The sequence below is a fragment of the Canis lupus genome, assembly GCF_048164855.1.
Source record: "Canis lupus baileyi chromosome 16 unlocalized genomic scaffold, mCanLup2.hap1 SUPER_16_unloc_10, whole genome shotgun sequence".
NCBI classification, from domain to species: domain Eukaryota; kingdom Metazoa; phylum Chordata; class Mammalia; order Carnivora; family Canidae; genus Canis; species Canis lupus.
The window spans coordinates 64,586-87,834 of record NW_027326425.1 but is presented as its reverse complement, the minus strand read 5'-3'; the positions used below and the strand labels follow the sequence as shown (position 1 = coordinate 87,834).

At 35.3% G+C, this 23,249-nt stretch overlaps 1 protein-coding gene across 2 annotated transcripts in view; it reads right to left on the bottom strand.

Moving 5' to 3' along the window:
* Window positions 1-1,727: 1,727 nt before the first annotated feature.
* Window positions 1,728-23,249, bottom strand: part of LOC140629543 (outer dynein arm-docking complex subunit 2-like) — a 75,732-nt gene continuing 54,210 nt past the window's right edge. Inside the window, exons 10-11 of one of the 2 annotated variants that reach the window (XM_072819058.1) lie at window positions 11,713-11,827; window positions 1,728-2,196 (exon numbers count right to left, since the gene is read on the bottom strand). In XM_072819058.1, coding sequence (XP_072675159.1) covers window positions 2,161-2,196; window positions 11,713-11,827 — 151 coding nt within the window. In that variant the 3' untranslated portion in view covers window positions 1,728-2,160. Of the gene's footprint in view, window positions 2,197-11,712; window positions 11,828-22,223; window positions 22,260-23,249 lie in introns of those variants that run through there. The other variant, XM_072819060.1, reaches the window with a different exon arrangement.

Below are 23,249 nucleotides of genomic sequence, written 5' to 3'. Positions count from 1 at the left end.
ATTTGACCTTAGATGGGGTGGTCCTTCCAGCTGCAGTCTGAAGATAAGCCGTTTAACACCCTCACTATTGTTTTGGTCCTTCATGAATCCACCACTTGAAAATGTGGCATACGGAAAAAAAAATATTTGTAAGACAATTCACTTTAATCTTTTAGGATTTGGGGAACTGGGAGCCAGATGAGTATACTTCAAACTGTTTGGTGACTTTAAAATGAGAGCAGACCCCAAATAGGCAGAACACAAACATGGATCCCATTTTAAGGAGCTTTCAGATTTAAAACAAAACGAAACTGTGTAGCCTGTTAGGCACACCATTGGACAGCTATACATTTGACAGTCCAAACATGACCAAATCAAAGCTCATAAACCATGTTTATGGCAGTAGTCTTAGTATGAAACTACACCACTACACATGCCTTCTCTAGCTTCTCTTTGGCTTCCTGATTGGGCATGGGTCATTGGACAGCTGAAGGTAAACAGTGTGATGTCAGATTCCTGTGCTGTTTGATCAGCTGTGTTCCGTCACACCTGCAGTCAGGAAGCTGGCCTCATCCACACTCAGTGCTTGACATTCCTGGCTAAAATTGCCTAAACGTGTATTCCAACCTCACAGAAAGTAACTTTTTCTCTTCCCTTTTGGGGAATCATTCACAAATGTCTCTGATAAGCTACTCTGTTTGGAGGAGCTCCTTAGGCCACTGGGTTTGAAATTACTAGCGATTATTTTCCTCTAAGATCAAAATTCAGAACCAGACATTATTTTCTAAACAGCTAGCAAAATCAAGGTTAGGGAAGTGACAAAGCCAAATGATCTCATGGATATATTACTTATTTGGAGTATTCTTCCTAATTCTACAAGTGGGTTACAATACATGCAGAATAGTTATTCTAAAAATGAGAATACCTGTTTCCTATCTAATTCAAAAATGATGGCTATAATATAACACTTTAATACAAATTAGCCTGATAAAAAGGCAAATGAACATATCTGAACTTCCACTTTTTCTTATTAAAAACTTTTTAAAAATTAACGAAAAGAAACAGAATTAAGAAAATCAAATACTATCTTGCCAAACTGTGGAAGGAGCCTTGGTGTCCATCGAAAGATGAATGGATAAAGAAGCTGTGGTCTATGTATACAATGGAATATTACTCAGCCATTAGAAACGACAAATACCCACCATTTACTTCGATGTGGATGGAATTGGAGGGTATTATGCCGAGTGAAGTAAGTCAATCAGAGAAGGACAAACATTATATGGTTTCACTCATTCGGGGGATATAAAAAATAGTGAAAGGGATTATAGGAGAAAGGAGAGGAAATGAGTGGGAAATATCTGTGAGGGTGACAAAACATGAGAGACTCCTAACTCTGGGAAACGAACAAGGGGTAGTGGAAGGGGAGGTGGGCAGGGGGTTGGGGTGACTGGGTGATGGGCACTGAGGAGGGCATTTGGCGGGATGAGCACTGGGTATTATACTATTTGTTAGCAAATCAAACTGCAATAAAAATATACAAAAAAAGAACATAAAAATGCAACAATGTTTTAAGAAAGAAAATGGTTCTCATAAATGTTGGTGAAAGACAAGAAAATAATTAGAAGCAATGTACCAATTATATATTCTTTATATGAGTTTCTGTATCACAAATTTGAGTTGACGCTCTGCAGCAGAGTTTTGCTTCTTAAGAACAAAGAATTTAATACATGGATTTTTGCCAGACCCAGCTGTTGCATCACAAGTTTGTAATACTGAACACCTGTTCAACCACTGTTTTTCTCCCAAAAATGTGTTTGATCATGCAGCTTGAAAGGAATGGCTTTTCACTTCTATTTACAAATCTCTCAGACTTTTTACACAGTACTTTAATTGTCTGCAACCATACTTAGGGCTCATGAAATTTACTAAATAACTTCACTATAGAGGTCATGAGGATCTCTATCCTTTTCAGCAAGCTTAATTGGAAAAAAAACAAGAAATTTTCCTCAAGCCTAACACACAAAAAAACTCTCACCTTACAATGGTACGCTGTTAAATAAAATGACTTAGAAAAATATGCAGTGAATTTTTTGTGGTTATTTCAGTTCAGCTTTCTGTTCTTCAGTCTATCAAGAACTGATGAACAATGCTTATTTTCTGTCTTGGATATTCTTCCAAGTTTTATATATGACATAAAACAGGTTCGTATTTCACATTCTGATTTTCCGGTCATATAAAGAAGAAACAAAGAATTATTAAGCTTGCAAAACATACCTCTTTCATGTACCATATTTTCTTTACCACTGAGAAGCTATCAAAAACTATTACCGACTTTCTCAAAAATGAAGGAAAATGTTATGTTTTCTAATTGAGGTCTAGTGGTGCGAGTGTCAATCCTCCTTACTATGAAGATGTCACATTCCATTTGTTTTATGTCTCTAACAACTATAATGCAGCTGCAGTACAAAATCAGATTATGAATCTTTATTTGTCTCAAGGATCCCCCAAGTCAGTACCTTAGTACTTTGCTGCCTAGCTCATTCACTGATATGTCGCTTTAAATATTCCTTTGCAAGAAAAGATGCAATGCATTCACTAGAACTGATTTTCACATCTCATTTCCTTTACAGGTCTGAAAATGTGTTCTAATACACCTGGTGTTAAAAATATAAAAAGTGGATAACATCTGTTTTGAACAGTTGACATTTCACCATATCCACTCCACATGGACTCAAACATAGTGTGCTTAGGCTTCATGATGCCTGACAGACGTGGTAGGGACCCTGACATAGCATAAGCTGTCTGAAGGCTTGGCTTATGCTTTCTTCCCATTTATGTTGCTCTTAGCTATATTTGACAGCTGATTTCTGCAGCATTTCTGTCAGTGTTCTTAATCCAGACAAAGAAATTCTTTATTTCAAAATGGTGCTAAATCCTATCATTCATAAGTTAATAAGCTTAAATGACTTGCAAAGCATCTTATGTGGAAATTCTTTCTTAGAAAATAAAACACAATCTTTCCTAGAAAGTTGAGTCATTAACTTACTTGAATGGGGCTGGGGTGGGGAGGAGGAGGGAAGAACAGACCAAAGTATCTGGCAAGATATCTTCTAGTTCCTTAATTTTACTGCAAGCTGGAAGCCCTGCATAGTCAGAAAATGTTTCCTGCCTCTACTCTCCTTCAGAATTTATAACCTCATTAGAAAACTATTTTAATTCAAGTAAAAACAACAGAATATCCAAACTGCTACTTGAAAATGCTAAATTGAGGGCACCTGGGTGGTTCAGTGGTTGAGCACCTGCCTTTGGCTCAGGTCATGATCCCAGGGTCCTGGGATGGAATCCCACATCAGGCTCCCCACAGGGGGCCTGCTTCTCCCTCTACCTATGTCTCTGCCTCTCTGTGTGTCTCTCATGAATAAATAAATAAAATATAAGAAAAAAGAAAATGCTAAATTGAATATAATTGAGTAGGATAAATTTTGGATGGTGATGTTCAATAAAACATGAGGCCCCAGAAGAGTTCCAGTACACATAACCTGTCTCCATGCATACAGACATTTACAAGTATCTTTATCCATATTATTTCAGCTAATCCAAAAGGCAGTTGATTGTAAAATGTGCAATTATATTTACATACCACCAAGGAAAACATTGCCCTTTAACCTATGATGCAATGTCAATTATAAAACATTTCCCTGAGCTACTATGTTTGTATCTCTACCATTAGGTCAAAGGTAACTTTACTTTCTCTAAGTGAAAGAACATTCTAGAAAGTCTCAACTATTTTGTTTAACCTCATTCTGTATTTTAACACTGGAAACAACTGCATAAATGTTATGCATTTATGTTAAGATTATTTAAAAAAGGCATACAAAATGTAATGTGTACCTACAGAGGGTTTGGCAAACAGTGCGAAATAATGTTGCTGAATTAATGAAGTTATCTGATTTGCCCAGAGATTAAATGAAATCACTGCTGACTTCTAATATAATATTAATTATATTAATATAATATGATTTTAACTTCTACTTTACTGTATTCGTGTATTGTCACAAAACTCTTTAAGGCAAAATGAAAATTTAAATGTAAGTGCTTAAGAAGTATAAATCCAGTCCATTTACTAATTATTAATACTACAACATGTTCCTCTCAGGCATCGTTATATATTTGAGAGCTATCTTTCACACTTACTTAAAGCCAATGGAAGTGATGGAAGATGCTGTATCTCCTTAGGTATAATATGTGGATGAAATAGGAATAAAAAATTATTCATCCCTCAAGTTACTATGTCCTAGGTTGAAAATGGAATCAAAACCAAAACCAAATCTTTTCTATTCCTGATTTGTGATTAATTTTTGGTAAAAGAATTGAAAAAACAAAGAGCCCAACAATTCATGGATTTGAATTATTAATTAGGTTTAGTGTGAAAAAGGATTACTCAATAAACTATAAAAACATTGTTGAAAGCTTACTAAAATAAATACAGCAAGACCCAAATGTCTTTGTGTGGTTTACACTGTAATTACTTCAGAGTATAAATGGTTCAAAATTTGAAAATTCAATTATATGCATTTCATTTTCATTTAATTTTGTGAATTTTGAAAAGCATGTGGTTGTTTCTTTTTAAATTTTAGTTTTTTAGTCTCTCATTGAGGATGGCAAATACTGTTGGAAACAAAACACTGAAGGTAAAATTTTAAAGTTTCCCAAACTGAACAAGTGTCAAAGAGAGTTAAATAATGACAATTCTAAATGATTTTTAAAGCTTCTTTTTTTTAAACATACTCTGTCATTTAGAGCAGTTTTTGGTTGATAGCAAAATTGAGCAGAAGGTACTGAGGTTTCCCATAATGTCTGATCCCGCACATGCACAGCCCCCCATTATCAACACAGTGGTACCCCATTGTATGACAAATCGAAGATTTGAAATATTTGAAATATTCTCTCAAAGTGGCACACTAAATGATATTTTTTTAAAGCTTGTAGCATTTACATTTTTGAGGTTCTCAAAGCTTAAAAGAGCCCTAAGACTTTAAGAAATCCCATATTTTCTGGAGCAATAGGGCTTTTCTTCACAAAGGAACTGTCCAGAAAAAGCTTCAAAATGAAAAGAAAACTGTAGAAACTTGTTTGTTGATGTGGGTGGCAGCTGTTTTGTGGTAGAACCATAGCACAGGATATGGGGTTAGAACTGGGTCATATCATACGCTCAGTTACCATTCTAGTTATGTGATCTTCAGCAAGTGTTTAAATAATCTGACAACTTACTTTCCTCAGAAGCAAAAATAATTGTGCAGTTAATTGAGATGCTATATGCAAAAAGCTATAGGTTACATACATAAAATTAATTATGGTGAAAACAGTAAAATGACAATCTAGTGTGAAAAGAGGTAAGTACCATGGAATCTGCTTTACAACACAAATCTGGATGAAGAGTTGAGAGTCCTAGAAGGACACATACCTGGGAATGACCGTGTTAACTAAAGAAGAAAATCTCTGGCCAAATTAATATGTGGGACCACACTTCCTCTTTTTTTGGTTATCATCTGCTTATTTTTCTTATCATTTTAAGTTTTTATTTAAATTCCAGTTTGTTAACATAGTGTAATATTAGTTTCAAAACACAGTGATATTAGGTACTTCCATACAACACCAAGTGTTCATCATAGCAAGTGTATTCCTTAATCCCCATCGTATCATTTTATTTATTTTTTTCATCATGGTAAGTATATTCTTTAATCCTAATCCTCTATTTCCTCTATCCTCTCCACCCATCTTCCTTCTGGTAACTATCAGTTTGTATTCTATAGTTAAGAATCTGTTTCTTAGTCTGTCTCGGTCTCTCTCTTTTCTCCTTTATTTAAGCTCATTTATTGCTTAAATTCCACATATGAGTAAAATCATATGGTATTTGCCTTTCTCTGACTGACTTATTTCACTTAGCATGATACTCTCTAGCTCCATACATGTTATTACAAATGGCAAGGTTTTATTCTTTTTCATGGCTGAGTAATAGTCCAGTATATATATATATATATATATGTGTGTGTGTGTGTGTGTGTGTGTGTACCACATCTTCTTTATCCACTCATCAATGGATACTTGGGCTATTTCTAATAGTTTAGCTATTGTAAATAATTCTGCTATAAACATAGGGGTGCATGTATCCCTTTGAATTAGTGTTTTTGTATTTTTTGGATAAATACCAGTATTGTAATTACTGGATTATAAAGGAGTTGTATTTTTAATTTTTTGAGGAAAAATATTTTCCAGTTTTACACAGTGGCTGCAGTTTTCATTCCCACCAACAGTGTAAGAGGGTTCCTTTTTCTTCACATCCTGACCAATACCTGTTGTTTCTTATGCTTTTAATGTTAGCCATCCAACAGGTATGAGGTTATATCTTATTGTAGTTTTGGTTTGCATTTCCCTGATGATGAGTAATATGGAGCATCTTTCCACATGTCTATTGGTCATCTGTGTCTTGGAAAAATGTCCATGTCTTCTGTCCATTTTTAAACTGGATTACTGTTTTGGAGGGTATTGAGTTGTATCATTTTTTTATACATTTTGTATACTAAACCTTTATAAGTTATATAATTTGCAAATATCTGCTCCTATTTAATAGATTGCCTTTTATTTTTGTTGATTTTTCCTTTGCTGTGCAGAAAATTTTTATTTTGATATAGTCCCAAAAGTTTATTTTTGTTTTTATTTTCCTTGCCTTAGGAGACATATCTAGAAAAATGTTGCTACAGCTGATGTCAGAGAGATTACTATGATTTTCTATCTCACATTTAGGTCTTTCATCCATTTTGAATTTGTTTTTGTATATGGTGTAAGAAAGTGGTCCAGTTTCATTTTTTTACATGTTTTTAGAATAGCTCAAATTAAAATTTTTGTTTCACTAACTTCATTCTCCTTTAACACTGGAAATTTAAATGCGTAAATAAATTATGAAATGGCCATACAACAAAATACTATACAGCTAAGGAAACTAGACAGGGTGTGGAAAGATATAGAGAGAATAAGAGAGGTATTCACAATTCATTGTTAAGGGAAAAACTCCAATCTAACTCTTAATCATGGTTATCCCCAAGTACTGAGATTACAGGTAATTTTTTTCCTTTGCTTTTATTTTTAATTAAAAAAACACTTTTTACTTGTAGGAGAAAACTCATAAAACTCCTTGTTTTTATTTACATCCTAAATTTTACAGAGTGAGGATGTAACCTATGTTATGTAAAACTTCAGGTTTACAGCTCTTTGCAGGGGTGCCTTAAAAGACAACCCACCATTATTTGCATATCTTAGACTTGGGTTTCCCAAAACAACAGCCACTAGCTGCATATGGCTACTTAAATTTAATTTAAATAATTTAATTAACATAAAACTTAATATAATTAAAAATTCAATTCCTCATTCATACTAGTCATATTTCAAGGGCTCAATAGCCACAGGGGGCTTAATGGTTACCATATTTGAAGAGTACATTTCCATAATCACAGAAATTTCCATTAGATTGAGCTATCTTAAACCATAGATTGGGATCTGTATACACAATAAGATACGATTTTTCAATATTATGAATGTGCTTTCTTCTTTTTGCATTTCTGAGCACATGACCTCTTTCATACTCTATCCCTGAGGTATCCTTCTACCTTGGGAAGATAAGTTTTGTTCTATAAAGATGAAGGAGAGAGACCATACAATACTCATTTACCTTCTCATCATAGAAAATAGGATTTTTCAAAAAAACAAGAGCCTTGCAAATCCACCATCTTTGCCTGAAATCATGGTCTTCTCATGTTTTGTAAAGTTACCATTTCTTAGTTGTCAAAGTTAAAATACAAAAACAAAAACTCAAACTCTCTCTTGATCACCTTTGCATAGCCAATACCAATCACACACCAATATCTGATTCTACTTTGCAATTCTTTCTTTTTCTTTTTCTTTCTTTTTTTTTTTTTTTTAGAGAAAGAGAGTAGGGGAGAGGTAGAAGGAGATAGTGAGAGAATCTTAGGCAGGCTCCATGCCCAGCATGGTTGATCTCACAACTCTGAGATCATAACTTGAGCTGGAATCAAAAGATGCTCAACCACTTGAACCACCCAAGTGCCCCTGCAATGATTTCTGTACTGACTCTTCTCTTTGCCCACACTGCCACTGTGTCAGGTCAGATTCTAATTATTTTCACCCGAACCACTGCACAAGCCTAATTAATCACCTACTCATATTTTCTAATTAACCAATCTGCTCACATCACATCCTTATTTAAAATTCTTCAAATGTTTGTGTTGCCTAAATGATAGTGCATACAGAGGAGTGTAGTTCTTGGTAAGAGTAGTGAACAAGCAGGGATGCCTGGGTGGCTTAGTGGTTGAGCATCTGCCTTCTGATCGGGGGGTGATCCCAGGGTTCTGGGATTGAGTCCCACATTGGGGTCCCTGCATGGAGCCTGCTTCTCCCTCTGCCTATGTCTCTTTCTTCTCTCTGTGTCTCTCATTAATAAATAAATGAATTTTTTTTTAAAGAGTAGTGAACAAGCAGAGATCATGCATCTGCTCTTTCCTCAGGAGTGATAAGATGGGGGCTGAGGTTTCCTTGAGAAAAATTCAAAGACACTAAAGTGGTAGGAATAGATAATGCGCAGGGAAGATTCAATAGAAATGGAAAAGTAGGAGCTCTTTATGGAGGCTTGGATCCAATGTAGGACTTGGGGCCAGGGGCTAAAAGACAAGCATGATGGGTTGTGTTTAGTTTGAGTGTGGTTCAGTTTAGGTTGCTAGAATAGTCAGATATTCAGGACAGAAATCCTGGGCAGGAATGATGAAAATGAAAATACTGGTGTGTCTCTTACAGAATGTCTTATTACAGATAATAAGATAAATAGGCAAATTTGTAAATAGGCAAATTTGTAATTAAAATCCATGAGAATAAAGGACATAATTTACACATAACAGCACTATGTAGAACTGTTAATCTATATACAAAATGGTATCTCATCATAAAACAAAATTAAATTCTGTATTTAAGTTTATATTTTTGGTGATGATTGGGAATGAACCAGTATCCACAGCATCCTTCTCTGGGAAAAGTAAAGACTTTTAATATGTGTTTACCTGTTACTTTACACTACCTAATACATTTTTTTAAATTTTTTAAAAATTTTTTAAAATTTATTTATGATAGTCACAGAGAGAGAAAAAGAGGCAGAGACATAGGCAGAGGGAGAAGCAGGCTCCATGCACCGGGAGCCCGATGTGGGATTCGATCCCGGGTCTCCAGGATCGCGCCCTGGGCCAAAGGCAGGCGCCAAACCGCTGTGCCACCCAGGGATCCCAATACATTTTTTGAATCATCTAGTAATTTAGATTCAGATTGCTACTGTGATAATATTATCTGCCTTTATTTTATTTTATGTCATTAATTTTAAATTCTTTCTTAGAAATTTTCTAAAATTTGAGAGACATATTATCAACAAAAATTTATATTTACCTATAAATTCCAGTGAGTTATTTGCTTATTATTGTTTCTATAACAAATGCTATTCTCTTTTTTAAAGAATGTTTTGTTTTGCTGGAAAATAGTCTAAAGTTGTTGGGGTTTTGTTCCAGAAAAGGTTTATGGGGAATAAGCTTCCTGAGTCTTGACATTTCTGAAAGAAAAATGTCTTTATTCTGTCCTTACTCTATACTCACTTGAATGCTAGTTTTTATAGGATATAGAATTCCAGGATAAAAATACTTTCCTCTAAAGACAGTGAAGGATTTGTTCCATTTTCTTTTACAATTTATTGTGAATGATGTTAAGTCTAATACTGGTGTGATCCTTGTTCTTATGTAATTTTTTCCCTTCCTCTAATTTTCTGGAAATGTCCAATCTGAATTTATGTCAAGGTATAGATAACTGTCTTTGTTCTTCCTGCTTGGCACTAAGTGGATCTTTTCAATCTGAAGACTACAATCTTTAACTCTTCACTTTACAGAATCTTCCCTCCATTTTTTAAATGATGATTTTTCTTTATTTCAATTGCTCTCTTTCCTTTTGTGTATTTTCTTGTGCTATATTTTCAAACTTTCCCCCATCACCAGCCTACTTTCTTTTTACTTTTACTTTGCATTCTTATTTACTAGACTTTATCTTTCAGATAATTACTCAATCATATCTAGTATTTGTCTCTTCTATTAAATTTATTGTTTTGCCAAAACTATATATTTTTAAGATTTGTTTATGTATTTATTAGAGGGAGGAAAGGGCAGAGGGAGATGGAAAGGGAGGGAATCCTCAAGCAGATTCCCACTGAGCTTGGAACCTGACATGAGGCTTGATCCGAGGACTCTGAGATCATGACCTGAGCTGAAATCAAGAGCCAGATGTCCAACCAACTAAGCCACCCAGATGCCACACCAAATCTATATTTAATCTCCAAAAAGCCTTTGTTAATCTATGAACGTATCTTTTTTTTTAATATAACAGCCTTTTTGGGTATAGTATTCCCCTTGGGTCATTCCGAGGATATAAGTTTTTAAAATTTCATATTATATTCCTTATGTTATCTGTTTCCTCTGAAGTTAATTCTGCTTCTTAATACTGGCTTATCGATATCAAGGATATGTAGTGATATTTCCTTAGTGGACTCTTTCTTGATCCCTAAATGATCCCTAAATACTATCATTTACGTTTTACATTTAAAAAATTTTTGTGGACCTTAAAGAATAGGAATTATGTTATATATCTACTTCTGAAACTTGGTATTTTTGCTCAATATATTTATAAGATGTATTGATATTGATGAATACATTACTGAAATACATTTGTTTCTCACTACTGCGTTGTATGATCATAGTATCATCCTGTTGTTCATTTTCATGTAGGTTGACACTTGAGGTGTTTTTATCTTTATGTTTTATTACACTTATTTTGCTCTTATATAAAAAATAGCTCATTGACCAGTCTGTAATAGATTTCTTCTATTATCAATACACATCACAATTCACTTTTTACAAAAGATTATTTCTAGTCACAAATATTTACAATGATATTTAGAGTCATGTTAAATTTATTATAGGAGTAAAATCCTTTAGATTTTTTAAATCAAGCTGAAAAGAGATCTTTAAAGAAAATAATAAATTTACAAAAGAGCTAAAAGACTTCCAGTTCAGCCTTTTTTTTTGTCATGTAAAAATTTTATTTATGGGTTTTATATCCAGTATTTATTGAAGCTAAGAAAAGTGGGATTCATGAAATAATTTTACTTTATTTTAATTATTTTAATTGATGCTAATCCTTGGTTCTTTGTATTTTACTTTTTCAAAGTAACAAAGAACTTAACGATCTTTCACTGTCATATTTCAAGCTATATAAATAAGATAGAAGTAATTTTATGTTTCTTAAAGTAGTAGGTATATACAGACAATTTTCTTATCACCCAAGAGATAAGAACAGTCAACTTTTCTTCCTCTTGACTTACCTGACATACCTGTTTCAATTGCACCAGCCAGGTAGAACACGGTAAGCGCTGCCACCTGAGCCTAGTTTCATTTGGCATTTAAAAACTAACCAGGAAAAGACATTGCTCAAAAATTATTTTGGCACAAACATTCAGTACTCTTTTCTGCTAGATAAATCAGACCAAAAATAAGTCGAAAGCAACTAGTGACCTGTGATGACATTATTCAATATAATATTAGAGATTCAAGAAGGGATTGATTTGTAGTCTGTTCTTACCTTAGCGTTTTGGATGCAGGGACAGAGGGCCCAAGCTGCGCTGGCCTTCACATCTGGATGAGGATTTTTCAGCAGGGACCATAGCAAACGAACTCCATCTAATCGATCAATTATTCTAATGTGAGACCAAAAACAGAAGTATAAACTGTAATTAGTATTTAGGAATGAAACTTAAGTGGCCTATCTATCCACACAACTCTAATTATTTTTCTCCTTGTGACATTTGGCTTAGATTTTTTTTTTTTCAAAACTAACAACAGCCGGGGAGTCTGGGTGGCTCAGTGGGTTAAGCAGCCAAATCTTGGTTTCAGCTTGGTTTTAATCTCAGGGTCCTGAGTTCAGGCCCCATGTTGGGCTCCACCCTGGATGTGGAGCCTACTTAAAAAAAAACTTTAACAGCAGGAATAGAATGTGCTACTAAACTGTAAGCTCTCTGATTTCAGTTTTAAATTCATGACACAGAAAGCAAGCTCTGGGATAATTATGATTCACGCAAATGTAAAATCAAGCCATGTAATTTTTTAATGAGTTGTACACAGACTGTTACCTAAATGTCAAAATACTAGTTCCTTTATATAGTAACATCTATATACTTTCCAAAACAAATATTTATGCCTGAAAACTGTGAAGTTACCTTTTTTATTTGGTCTACCCTTAATTGACTTACCTTACTATATGACATATTTTAAACTCTGCCAGTCCTAATCTAGCATTAGGAATTAAAATCATTACACCACAGTGCACCCTTTGTTAGGCATGGATAACACGTAACTTGTTTTCCATGTGCTCCCTTCTCAGCAAGACTAACATTGCAGACTGTGTTATAATTACTTAAACACACTGTAATCAAAATATCTTCATGACTAGCTGAAAAATGAATTATCATCAGAGTCATCTCTACACCATCTGTCTTCTGTTTATATATCAATCAGTCCAGGGAGCATAACCTTGCATTAAGGTCCATTGAGTACACTTGCAGTTGAGAAGATGGCCAAACAAAACTTAATATCCTTTACAAACATGGCTTTGTTCAGAAAGATATGTTAAACTCAAAACAGATGAAAAAAGATAAAGAACATCAAAACTCCTTTGATTTTTAATCTTGAGTAAAACACATGTAGTATTTAGCCACAGACAGAATAAATACTACTAGTTTAGAAGACCATTCAAATTATCTCTTGAAAACTGACATAAAGACAACTACATATCATATTGGAGATGAGTTGGCCAGGAAAAAAAAAATTATTTCAACTGGTCCAAATATGATACCAGGCTTGCATAACCTTATAAAATAGCTGGTAATGCAAACAGCCTGTAGTAAGATACAAATTGTCTCTTTAGAAAATGACTTTTAATAAGAAAGAAGCACACTGAGAAAGTATTTTAACACAAAGTTTAACTAAATAGCTTTCCAAACTGTAAAGCTCTCTGTCGATATCATGCTGAGAGAAAAAGTTTTATTTCTCAACTGATGGAAAATGTAAAGAAAAATACCAAGCACTTCATAATGAATGATTTACTTTACAAAATTAAACAATCTTACTGCCTTACATATGCCACTGAAAGCATAATTGATACTAATCCTTGGGTCTATTTTTTTCACATGCAATTAATTTCTCAGTGAACAATAGGTCTGTCCTACCCTCTTGCAAATGTAGCAGTAAAATTTGCATTGGTAATATTTAACTGGACAGTGCTGGACATAACTTGACATTAGAGCAGAAATCATTTGCATGGCACATCTTTTCAGGTTTCTTTTAAAGGGATAATTCGGTGTGTTCTGGACTCCCACCCCTCTGACAAAATTTCACAATTAGCTATAAAAATTCACTATTAATTATAAAACTACATCTATTGTCCCTAATCATCACCCAAAACCTTAGGCAATTAATTCATTAGCTGCTTAGTTGTAACAGATGAGGATTGTGGCTTCATCACTGGTGCCTTAGAAGACTCAGCACAGGGGATCCCTGGGTGGTGCAGCGGTTTGGCACCTGCCTTTGGCCCAGGGTGCAATTCTGGAGACCCAGGATCAAATCCCACGTCAGGCTCCCAGTGCATGGAGCCTGCTTCTCCCTCTGCCTGTGTCTCTGCCTCTCTCTCTCTCTCTCTGTATGACTATCATAAATTAAAAAAAAAAAAGAAGACTCAGCACAGCACAGAGTAATAACCTTAGATGAGGGGAAACGTGATTGACACACATTTGCAAGCACAGGAACTAACAAAGTCAGGCGGTAGCAGACTATAGGATTTAACTGGCCCTCCCAACTCCCTCATTCTCTGTATCAAGTTATTTACTGCTGATTTTTACTTCACAATAAGTCAAGTATCAGGGCGCCTGGATGGCTCAATTGGATGAGTGTCTGACTCTTGATTTTGGCTCAGGGCAAGATCTCAGGGTGATAAGATTGAGCCCAGGTCAGACCCACACTCAGCACAGTGTCTGTGAGTCTGCCTGAGATCTCCTCCCCCTTTGTCCCTCCCCCTGCCCCCCTGCACATGGTCTATCTCAAATAAATAAAATCTTAAAAAAAGCGCCAAGTATGTGCCCTTACTTCCCCCTTCCACCTGCCAGCGCCCTAATTCTGATCTTTACCACATCATATCAGGATGGCTATTGTAGCTGCACCCTTGGTTTGGGGTCTTCAATTTCTCTCAATTCTATCCATCCTATAATTCCTGTGAAATTGATCTTCCTAAAGGACCTTTTGGAGCTTCTGTAGTGGCTCCTTGAGAGCAGGTCCCCAGGTTTATTCAGTCTGTTCATCACACCACCTCGCACATTTAATCAATGCCTGCAATTCCCAGAGAAACTTTCCAATGGCTTCCCATTACCCCTGTGGTATTAAAACCCTGATTCCTGAACTCAGTAGTTATCATTTTCAATAAGCTGATTTATTCTTCCCAATTTCCTATATTTGGGCATTTGCTTATAAAACTCTTGTGCCATCCACGAAACACTAAGTGCTAAGCATACAGAAATAACATATACAGTCAACTCTCGTTACTTGGGGGGTAGTTATGTTCTATAAAGTCATTGCAAACAGGGAATTAATCAACACTGAACCATTGCTCCTGGTTCTCCCAGGGAGAAATACAATTGTCCCTGAGAGCCTCTGTTCAGAACATTTTTGTCAAATGATCTATAACCATGTTCTATGTGTGTTTCTGTTTAAAGCACCTTGTTTAATATATATTGTTGATTCATTAACATTGAACCAGCCCGGGATCCCTGGGTGGCGCAGTGGTTTGGCGCCTGCCTTTGGCCCAGGGCGCGATCCTGGAGACCCGGAATCGAATCCCACGTCGGGCTCCCGGTGCATGGAGCCTGCTTCTCCCTCTGCCTGTGTCTCTGCCTCTCTCTCTCTCTGTGACTATCATAAATAAATAAAAAAAGAAAAAAAAATTAAAAAAAAAAAAAAAAAAACATTGAACCAGCCCATGGCCAGCAGCACTGCCATTCATCCTGAGCAAAGCTTCCTAACACCTGTAGTTTCTGTGTAAGGCATGTTATAATCTTCTTGCGCTTGGGAACATTAGACCAGATGGCTCTTTCCCTCTGTTTAGGGACCATGTTAAGCAGCAACATAACCAACTCAAAACACAAAAATGTGAAGCATGTGGCATGACACAGGTTGTAAAAAAAGATGCTTGTTTACAGTAGAAGAGCTGAAACAAGAAGACAGAGCCTGGCCCTCTGTTCAGTATCGGCTGAACAGGTGCATGAGGTGACTTAAACTGTTCCTGCTCTGTGCATGTCTGTGAATGACAGCAAAAGTGCTGTACTGCTTTGGAGGTTACAAATAAATTTTAGCAGGGATGTGAAGTCACAAACATGGAATCTACAAATAGGATTTTAACTGTCCTTCAGGAAAGTACAGTCTAGTGAGGGAGATAAACCGTTATAATCCATTATGATAAATACAGTAGATGGGTGCATGGGGTTCCATATGAACACAAAGAGGACACAATAGTTTACTGACAGGCTACAGAAAGTCTCTCAACTGTGAGCCTTTCCCTATACCAGATCCAAAACAAGATAGTCTTTGCTCCATGAATCTAAAATCTCTCCCAACACAAATACATTCATTTCTAACCTCATTCTTTCAAAGTACATGTTCAAGTTCTAAATCTAACCATTGGAATAATCTTCCATTTGAAAGTCGAAGGTGCGTTTTCATAAAATTTCTTTGAACTTTATCGCTTTTTGCATATACAGCAATGGGTTTATAGGTAGCATTAGTTTACACCCACAGGCCATTGCAAATGGGTTTATCTCCTTTTGTATAGTTTTTTAAATCTGATTAGCAGCTTGTTCTGAATTCGTTTTCAGTAGTAAGTAAGCTCTTCTCATTTTGATTATCAATTGAATTTTACATTAATTCTTTGACATTATAAACACAAAACTGAATTGTGTTTTCAAAATCTTCAACTTTATCGTAGAAGTCAAACTGTGTGGCTGGCAAAATAATAGTTCTAGAAAGATGAATACATATTCATACTCTATTAAACAAACCCAAACAAACTAAAAATGATGTAGCTGCTTGTTATGTTTCTTAGGGGTTTTTGTTGTTGTTGTTATGGTAACATTTGCCAAGATTGTTAAGAAGGTTGGCTGGCTTGCCTGCCCACTGAGGACATGTATATCAACAAAAGTGAAGTGTCTGTGCCCACAGAGTAGGCATAGCCAAGGTTGTAGAGTTTCTTTCTGGCAATGTCAACAGAACTATATTGAAACCATAATTTTACATGATTTCTAAAAATCTCACAATTTTCACTGAAAAGTACACTGGTAAATATTATTATCTCGTGATGGCTCACAATAAAGGTGGTTGACCTGAGAGAACATGTTATTCTTACACCTTGTTAGAGGATGCAACTGAAATCTATAGATTTTAAAATCAAGTTGGCAACTCAGTAAAAATGGAAACATGAAAAGGATGTCAGAATTAAGTGGTCAGGGACACCTGGGTGGCACAGTGTTTGAGCATCTGCCTTTGGCTCAGATAGTGACCCCAGAGTCCTGGGATCGAGTCCCATATTGGATTCCTCGCAGGGAGCCTACTTCTCCCTCTGCCTGTGTCTCTGCCTCTCTCTATCTCTCATGAATAAATAAATAAAACCTTAAAAAAAAAGAATTAAATGGTCACCGATGAAAAGCTACAATTAGAAAAGAATTTTACTTTTTTATAATGATTCTCAATGTTTTTATGTTTATCTCTCTAAATATTAGAGATTCTACGGGAGACCAAATTTGAAGAAAAAAAGTGAACATGACAAACTCTGGAAAGTTATGTCCCAGAATTTCTTGGCCCTGGTAGTATAGAATGATAACCTATCCTTTTATAGTTGTGTAAACAATATGATTAGAAAAGTCCCAGAAACATTTTCTCAGGGGAAAAAAAAATCATTCTTACAGTAAATATTAAGAGAGTGCCCACTAGGTGCCAGGTAATTTTTGAGGCACTGGGGATATTTCCACCTTGAAAGCAAACTGAAATCCCTGCTCTCATGGAGCTAATATTCTTTTGGGAAAAGACACAGAATAAAAGAGCAACCTGGCACATTATATGAACTATTAAAGTGACTGGAAAAAAAATAAACCAGAGAAGTGTGGTGGGATAGACGAGTGGCGGGGGGGCGGTGCAAGGAGGCTGTCCATGCAACAGTAACATGCGGCAGTACCCCTGCAGGGGTGAGAGAAGCTAGCACAGGGCTACAGAAAACAGTGTTCTGGTACCTAGTGCAGTCCCTGGCATGAAGAACTAGTCATTTTCAGTAAACACTAAATGAAAGTTACTCAGTAGTTGTTACATGCATACAATATTAATATTGGATCCTAGAGAACATATACTCCAACACTTTTATTACCCAATGAGAAAGCAGAAGTAGAGTGCCTAACCAACTCTGTATGATATGTGGTATGTTGGTTGGATATGCAAATAAAACATAATTTATTTTTTCTTTCTTCCCTGGAAAAAAAAAAAAGCATGATTTAGATGAGTGTATGAAAAGCAGCTGAGGCATGGCTTGCCCAAAAGAGAGAGCAAAATGGACCAACACAAATATTAATACTTATGGTTACCACAATGACAAGACACCCATTCCATTCACTACCCCTTCTGTTTTATAATCTGCCTTTTTAATTCAATATATGTAATGGAGCTTCTGTGTCAATGAATGCAAATGAACGTAGATTCATAGTAATCATTTTAATGACAAGTATTGCTATATTGATGTACCATAATATAGTTAACTGATCCTTTATTAATTGAAATTAGGTTCTTTCTGGTTTTGCAAAATAATAAAAATAACATTGCAAAGGCCATCCTTGCATTCTTTTGCAATGCACTGATTATTTTCTAAGGACACATACTGAGAAATGGAATTGCTCAGTAAAGATTTTGTATATTTTAATTTTTAATACACAATAGCAGACTATTCTCCATAAAAGTTATGTCAATTTGATTCCACATACACAGATCATAAGACTACCAGCCACCAGCAACAGCAACTATCTTAATTTTGTCTCTACATGCAAAAACTTTAATTTTTCACCTTAATTCTTTTTCTCCTTCATTATGGAATATTTCAAACATACTTAGTTTTTAATGGTAAATAAACATGAATAACACACAACTTTCAAAACCTCATTGCCAGTGTCATCTATCAGTATAAATGTGTGTTTATTTTTTCTAAACCATTTGTAAGTGAATTAGAGAAATAATATAATTCGCAGCTAAAATTTCAAGAAGGTCCTATCCTAACAACATCTTCCCTACCTTAAAGTTTTAGCATCTATTAATTATCCTTGCCTAAAATAATTATTTTATTGGGAGTTAGAGTAAACAAAATTAAAAAAACCACTACATTCATTGACTGAATTCTTTAATAAAGAGAGCTTCCTCTCATCACCTAGGGGCTCAGTTATCCTACAGAAAAGCAGAGTAAGTTTAATCTATTCCCTTTAACCACTAATTTGTTGAGTAAGAAGTTACTATACTGGTTATTTCCAGTGGAAGAGGAAATTTTTCTTCTCTTTCATTTTCATTCTTCCTCAGTATTTAAAATCCTGTGTAATTAGATCTATCAATTATTTTCTTTATGATTTTGATCTTTTACTTATGCTTAGAATAGCCATCCACACCCCCAGATAGTAAAACTTGAATATTTCTTTTGTTCTCTTATAATATACTTTGCTGGGCAGCCCTGGTGGCTCAGTGGTTTAGTGCCGCCTGCAGCCCAGGGTGTGATCCTGGAGACCCTGGATCGAGTCCCACATGGGGCTCTCAGAATGGAGCCTGCTTCTCTCTCTGCCTGTGTCTCTGCCTCTCTCTCTCCTCTCTGTGTATTCTCATGAATAAATAAATAAAAATCTTTAAAAAATATATACTTTGCTTATACTTAAATATGTTAATTACCTGAATTGTCTATAAGAAGGAAGTAGAGATCCAGCTTTTTTATGGTCATTCTGTGATAGTATACTAAAATTTAAAAAAATATTAAGTATGGTGGATCTGTTTCCTCAGGCAATGGACATAAAAGCAAAACTGAATATTGCAACTACATCAAACTAAAAAGCTTTTGTACAACAAAGGGAACTATCAATAAAATAAAAAGACAACCTACTAAATAAGAAAAAACCACGTCTGATAAGGGATTAATAACAAAATATTTAAAGAATACAATTCAGGGATCCCTGGGTGGCGCAGCGGTTTGGCGCCTGCCTTTGGCCCAGGGCGCGATCCTGGAGATCCGGGATCGAATCCCGCATCGGGCTCCCGGTGCATGGAGCCTGCTTCTCCCTCTGCCTGTCTCTCTTTCTCTCCCTCTCTCTGTGACTATCATAAATAAATAAAAAAAAAATTAAAAAAAAAGAATACAATTCAACACTGAAGCCCACAAATAATCTGATTAAAAATAGGCACAGTACCTGAAAAAGGATATTTCCAAAGATATCCGGATGGCCAAGAGACACATGAAAAGATTTTCAACATCACCTACCACCAGAGAGATGCAAGTCGAAACCACAATGACATGTAACCTCATATCAGTCATAATATCCTAAATTTTGATATGTAGTTATATAGTTATATATAGATATATTTATTTAGCCTATCTAATTTATTCCATTTATCTGTCCATACTTGCACGATTCTTGTTTTCTTTTCTTTTCTTTTCTTTTCTTTTTTTTTAGAGAAGGAGAGAGCAGGGGTACGAGCAGAGAAAGAGGGAGAGAGAGAATCTTAAGTAGGCTCCATACCCAGTGAGAAGCCGAACATGGGGTCAGCCTCATAACCCTGAGATCATGACCTGAAGTGAAATCAAGAGTCAGACATTTAACCCACTGAGCCACCTAGGTGCTCCTAATTGTTTGTTTTTAATAGTATGGGTAGGAGCTCTAAAGACTGAACAATAATCTGCCAATTGGATACCCTTTAATTGTATAAAATAATTTGTTGTTGCCTGATTAAGAGGCATTTATATAATTTGACTTAGATTATGTATTTTTCAAAAATGTTTATAATTGGTTTCAAAAGAAAGAAAATTCTGCAACCAGAGACACGAAAACTATTGTAAAAAAGACCAAGTGGAAAAGCTAGACTTGAAAACTGCAGTATGAGAAAGGAAGAATTTATTAGATGGGCTTAACAACAAACTGAAATTAGTAGAGAAAGGAATATATGAATTTAAAGAAAAGGCATCCAAACTGAAACATAAGGAGAAAAAATGAAAAAATAAGAGTTCAATGTCTGTGGAATATTATTAAATAAAACAGCATGTGCAAATTGGAATTTCAGGAAAAAAAGAGGGAAAGAGAGAATGAGACCAAAGAATATATGCAAAGACAATGACTGAAGTCTTTCTAAAATTGATGGAAGACATTAATCCATAGGTCTGAGAAGCTCAGTGAACCCTAAACAGAAAAAAATACAAAGAAAACTACACCTTAAGCATTTCATAATCAAACTGCTGAAATCCAAAGCTAAGAAGCAGGTCTTAAAGCCAGCTAAAGAAAAGACACATCGGGTATAGGGAATTAAAATAAAAACAAAATCTGACTTCTCACAATAAACAATGAAAACAAAAAGACAAGAAAATGGCATTTATAATGTGCTGGAATAAAAATGCTGTTCATCTAGACTTCTAAACCAAGTAAAAATATCTTTCAAAAATAATGATACAGCCCCTTCCCTGTGCCCCCGGAATAATTCAGCCCCAAAATCATTATGTGTGGGAGAACAATGTAGGGACCACAGTAGAAGGTAAAGTGCTTTAGTGGCCCTGCATGGGGTATTAAAGCCCAAGAAGATGAAGAAGGAATCTCTACATGCAGGATAAAGCAGGAATGTGGTATCCAGTTCTAAATCAGAGCAGCCCCTAGGAGTACAACTCAAGTGGGGAGGTGGAACCCTTGCAAAAAGAGAGCCCCTCGAGAATCAGCCTGTTGTGTAATGATGAGCCTGAACAGGGTGCGAAGTCTGGCTCGGGAAATAAGAGACTAAGCAGTATGAAGAGTGAAAGGGAAAGGTGGTCCAGCATGGGGTACCAGAGCTTGAATAGGATAAAGACAGCATAGCATGCAGGCACCTGGGCATTCTGGCATGTTGAATCAGAGCCAAAGCAGAATGAGAACAGCATCTGCAAAGGGGACAGGATAGGGGTGAACATGGAGGACAGGTTATATACAGGGAGGGAAGTCTGATAAGTATAGATGGGAATCAGTTTCTTATTGTCAATGGAAGAAATTACAAATACTGACAGAAAACTAGAAACAAATTTATAACTGTAGTGAACAATTTTAGCACCTCTTTCTCAGGGGTAATAGAATAGGAAAAAAAATTGTAAAGATACAGAAGACTGAACAACACACTTAACCAACATGACCTAATCAACATTTTAAAAACACTACAACTGCAGAATGCACATGCAAAATCCCATGCAAAGAGAATATTTACAAAAATGGACCACATGGCCAGACCATAAAGCTAAATGTGGAAAAGTTAAAATCTCAGTGAATATCATCTCTGACATGGTCTTAAATTACAAATCAAGCATGATATGGTTTCTGGAAAATACTCAAATTTTTGGAAATTAAGCAACACCTGTAAATAACCCTTGGGCCAAAGGGAAGTCACAAAGAAATTCAGGAAATATTTTGAATCAAACAAAAAGAAACCGTATTTGTGGGATGTGCTAAAATGGTACTGAGAGGGAAATATATAATAGCTTTAAATGCCCACAGTGGCAAAGAATGGACCTGTAATGTAAACTATCACAGCTTTTACTTCAAGAGAGCAGAAAAAGCAAAAACTTAAACCTGAGATGAGTAAAATAAAATAATAAAAAGAAGATGAATAATACTGATAATCCACTAAAGTAACAGTTGACAAACTTCTTATGAAAGGAGACAACAGTGAGTATTGTAGGCTTTGGAGGCAGCATATGATCTCTGTTGCATAGTCTTTGTTTTGTAAATATTTAACATGTAAAAACCATTTTTAACTCACATGTTATTAAAAATGGTCCTTGAGCTGCATCAGGGACTGATAAAAAAAGAGACACAAAAAGAGAGAGAACACATATTACTATCATTACAGAACGTACAACTGATAAAACGATAAAAATAATAATACAAGGACATTATAAATAACTTTGTGCCAATTAACTGAACTTAAATGAAAACAAATATATTGAGAGAAACAAATGACATAATTGGTCCAAAAAGACATGGAAAATCTAAACAGTACCATATTTATTAAAGACACATAATTACCTTTAACACCATCAGATACAAATAAATCATCATCAACAAAAGTCCTTTCCACAAAGAACTCCAAGTCCAGATGGTTTTGCTGGTGAATTCTATCAAACATTTAAGATATAATCCTACACAAATTCTATTTGAAAACAGAAAGGAAAGATGATCTTTTGACTTGTTTATAGGGCCAGCATAATCCATATGCTAAAACTCGACAAAAATATTACAAGAAGAATATAAACCAACATACCTCATCAATATAAACATAGAATATGAAACACCAGCTAATAAAATCCAAGAATAAATGAAAAGGGTAATATAACATGCTCAGTGATTTTACCCAAAAAATGGAAGGTTGACTCAATCTTTGACTCAACCTTCAAAAATCAATTCATGAAATTCACCTTGTTGTTAATAGAACAAAGAAAATTTATCTGATACTCTCAAAAGCTGTAGAAAAAGCATTTTACAAAATTCAAAACCTATTTATGATTTAAAAAACAAACTCCAAAACAAACTGGGAATAAATGAACTTCCTCAATCTGATAAAGGGCATCCACAAAAAACCTACAACTAGTAGCATACATAACAGTAAGAAATGGAATGTTTTCTCCCCAAGTTCAGGACAGCACACAGATGTATGTGCTCACCTCACTGTAACAGAGGTCCTGGCCTGTTCAACAAAGGAAAAGAAATAAAAAGCATAAAGATTGGGGGAAAAGAGTAAATTCTCATTATTTGCAGATAACATAATTCTATATGTAAAAAACCCTTA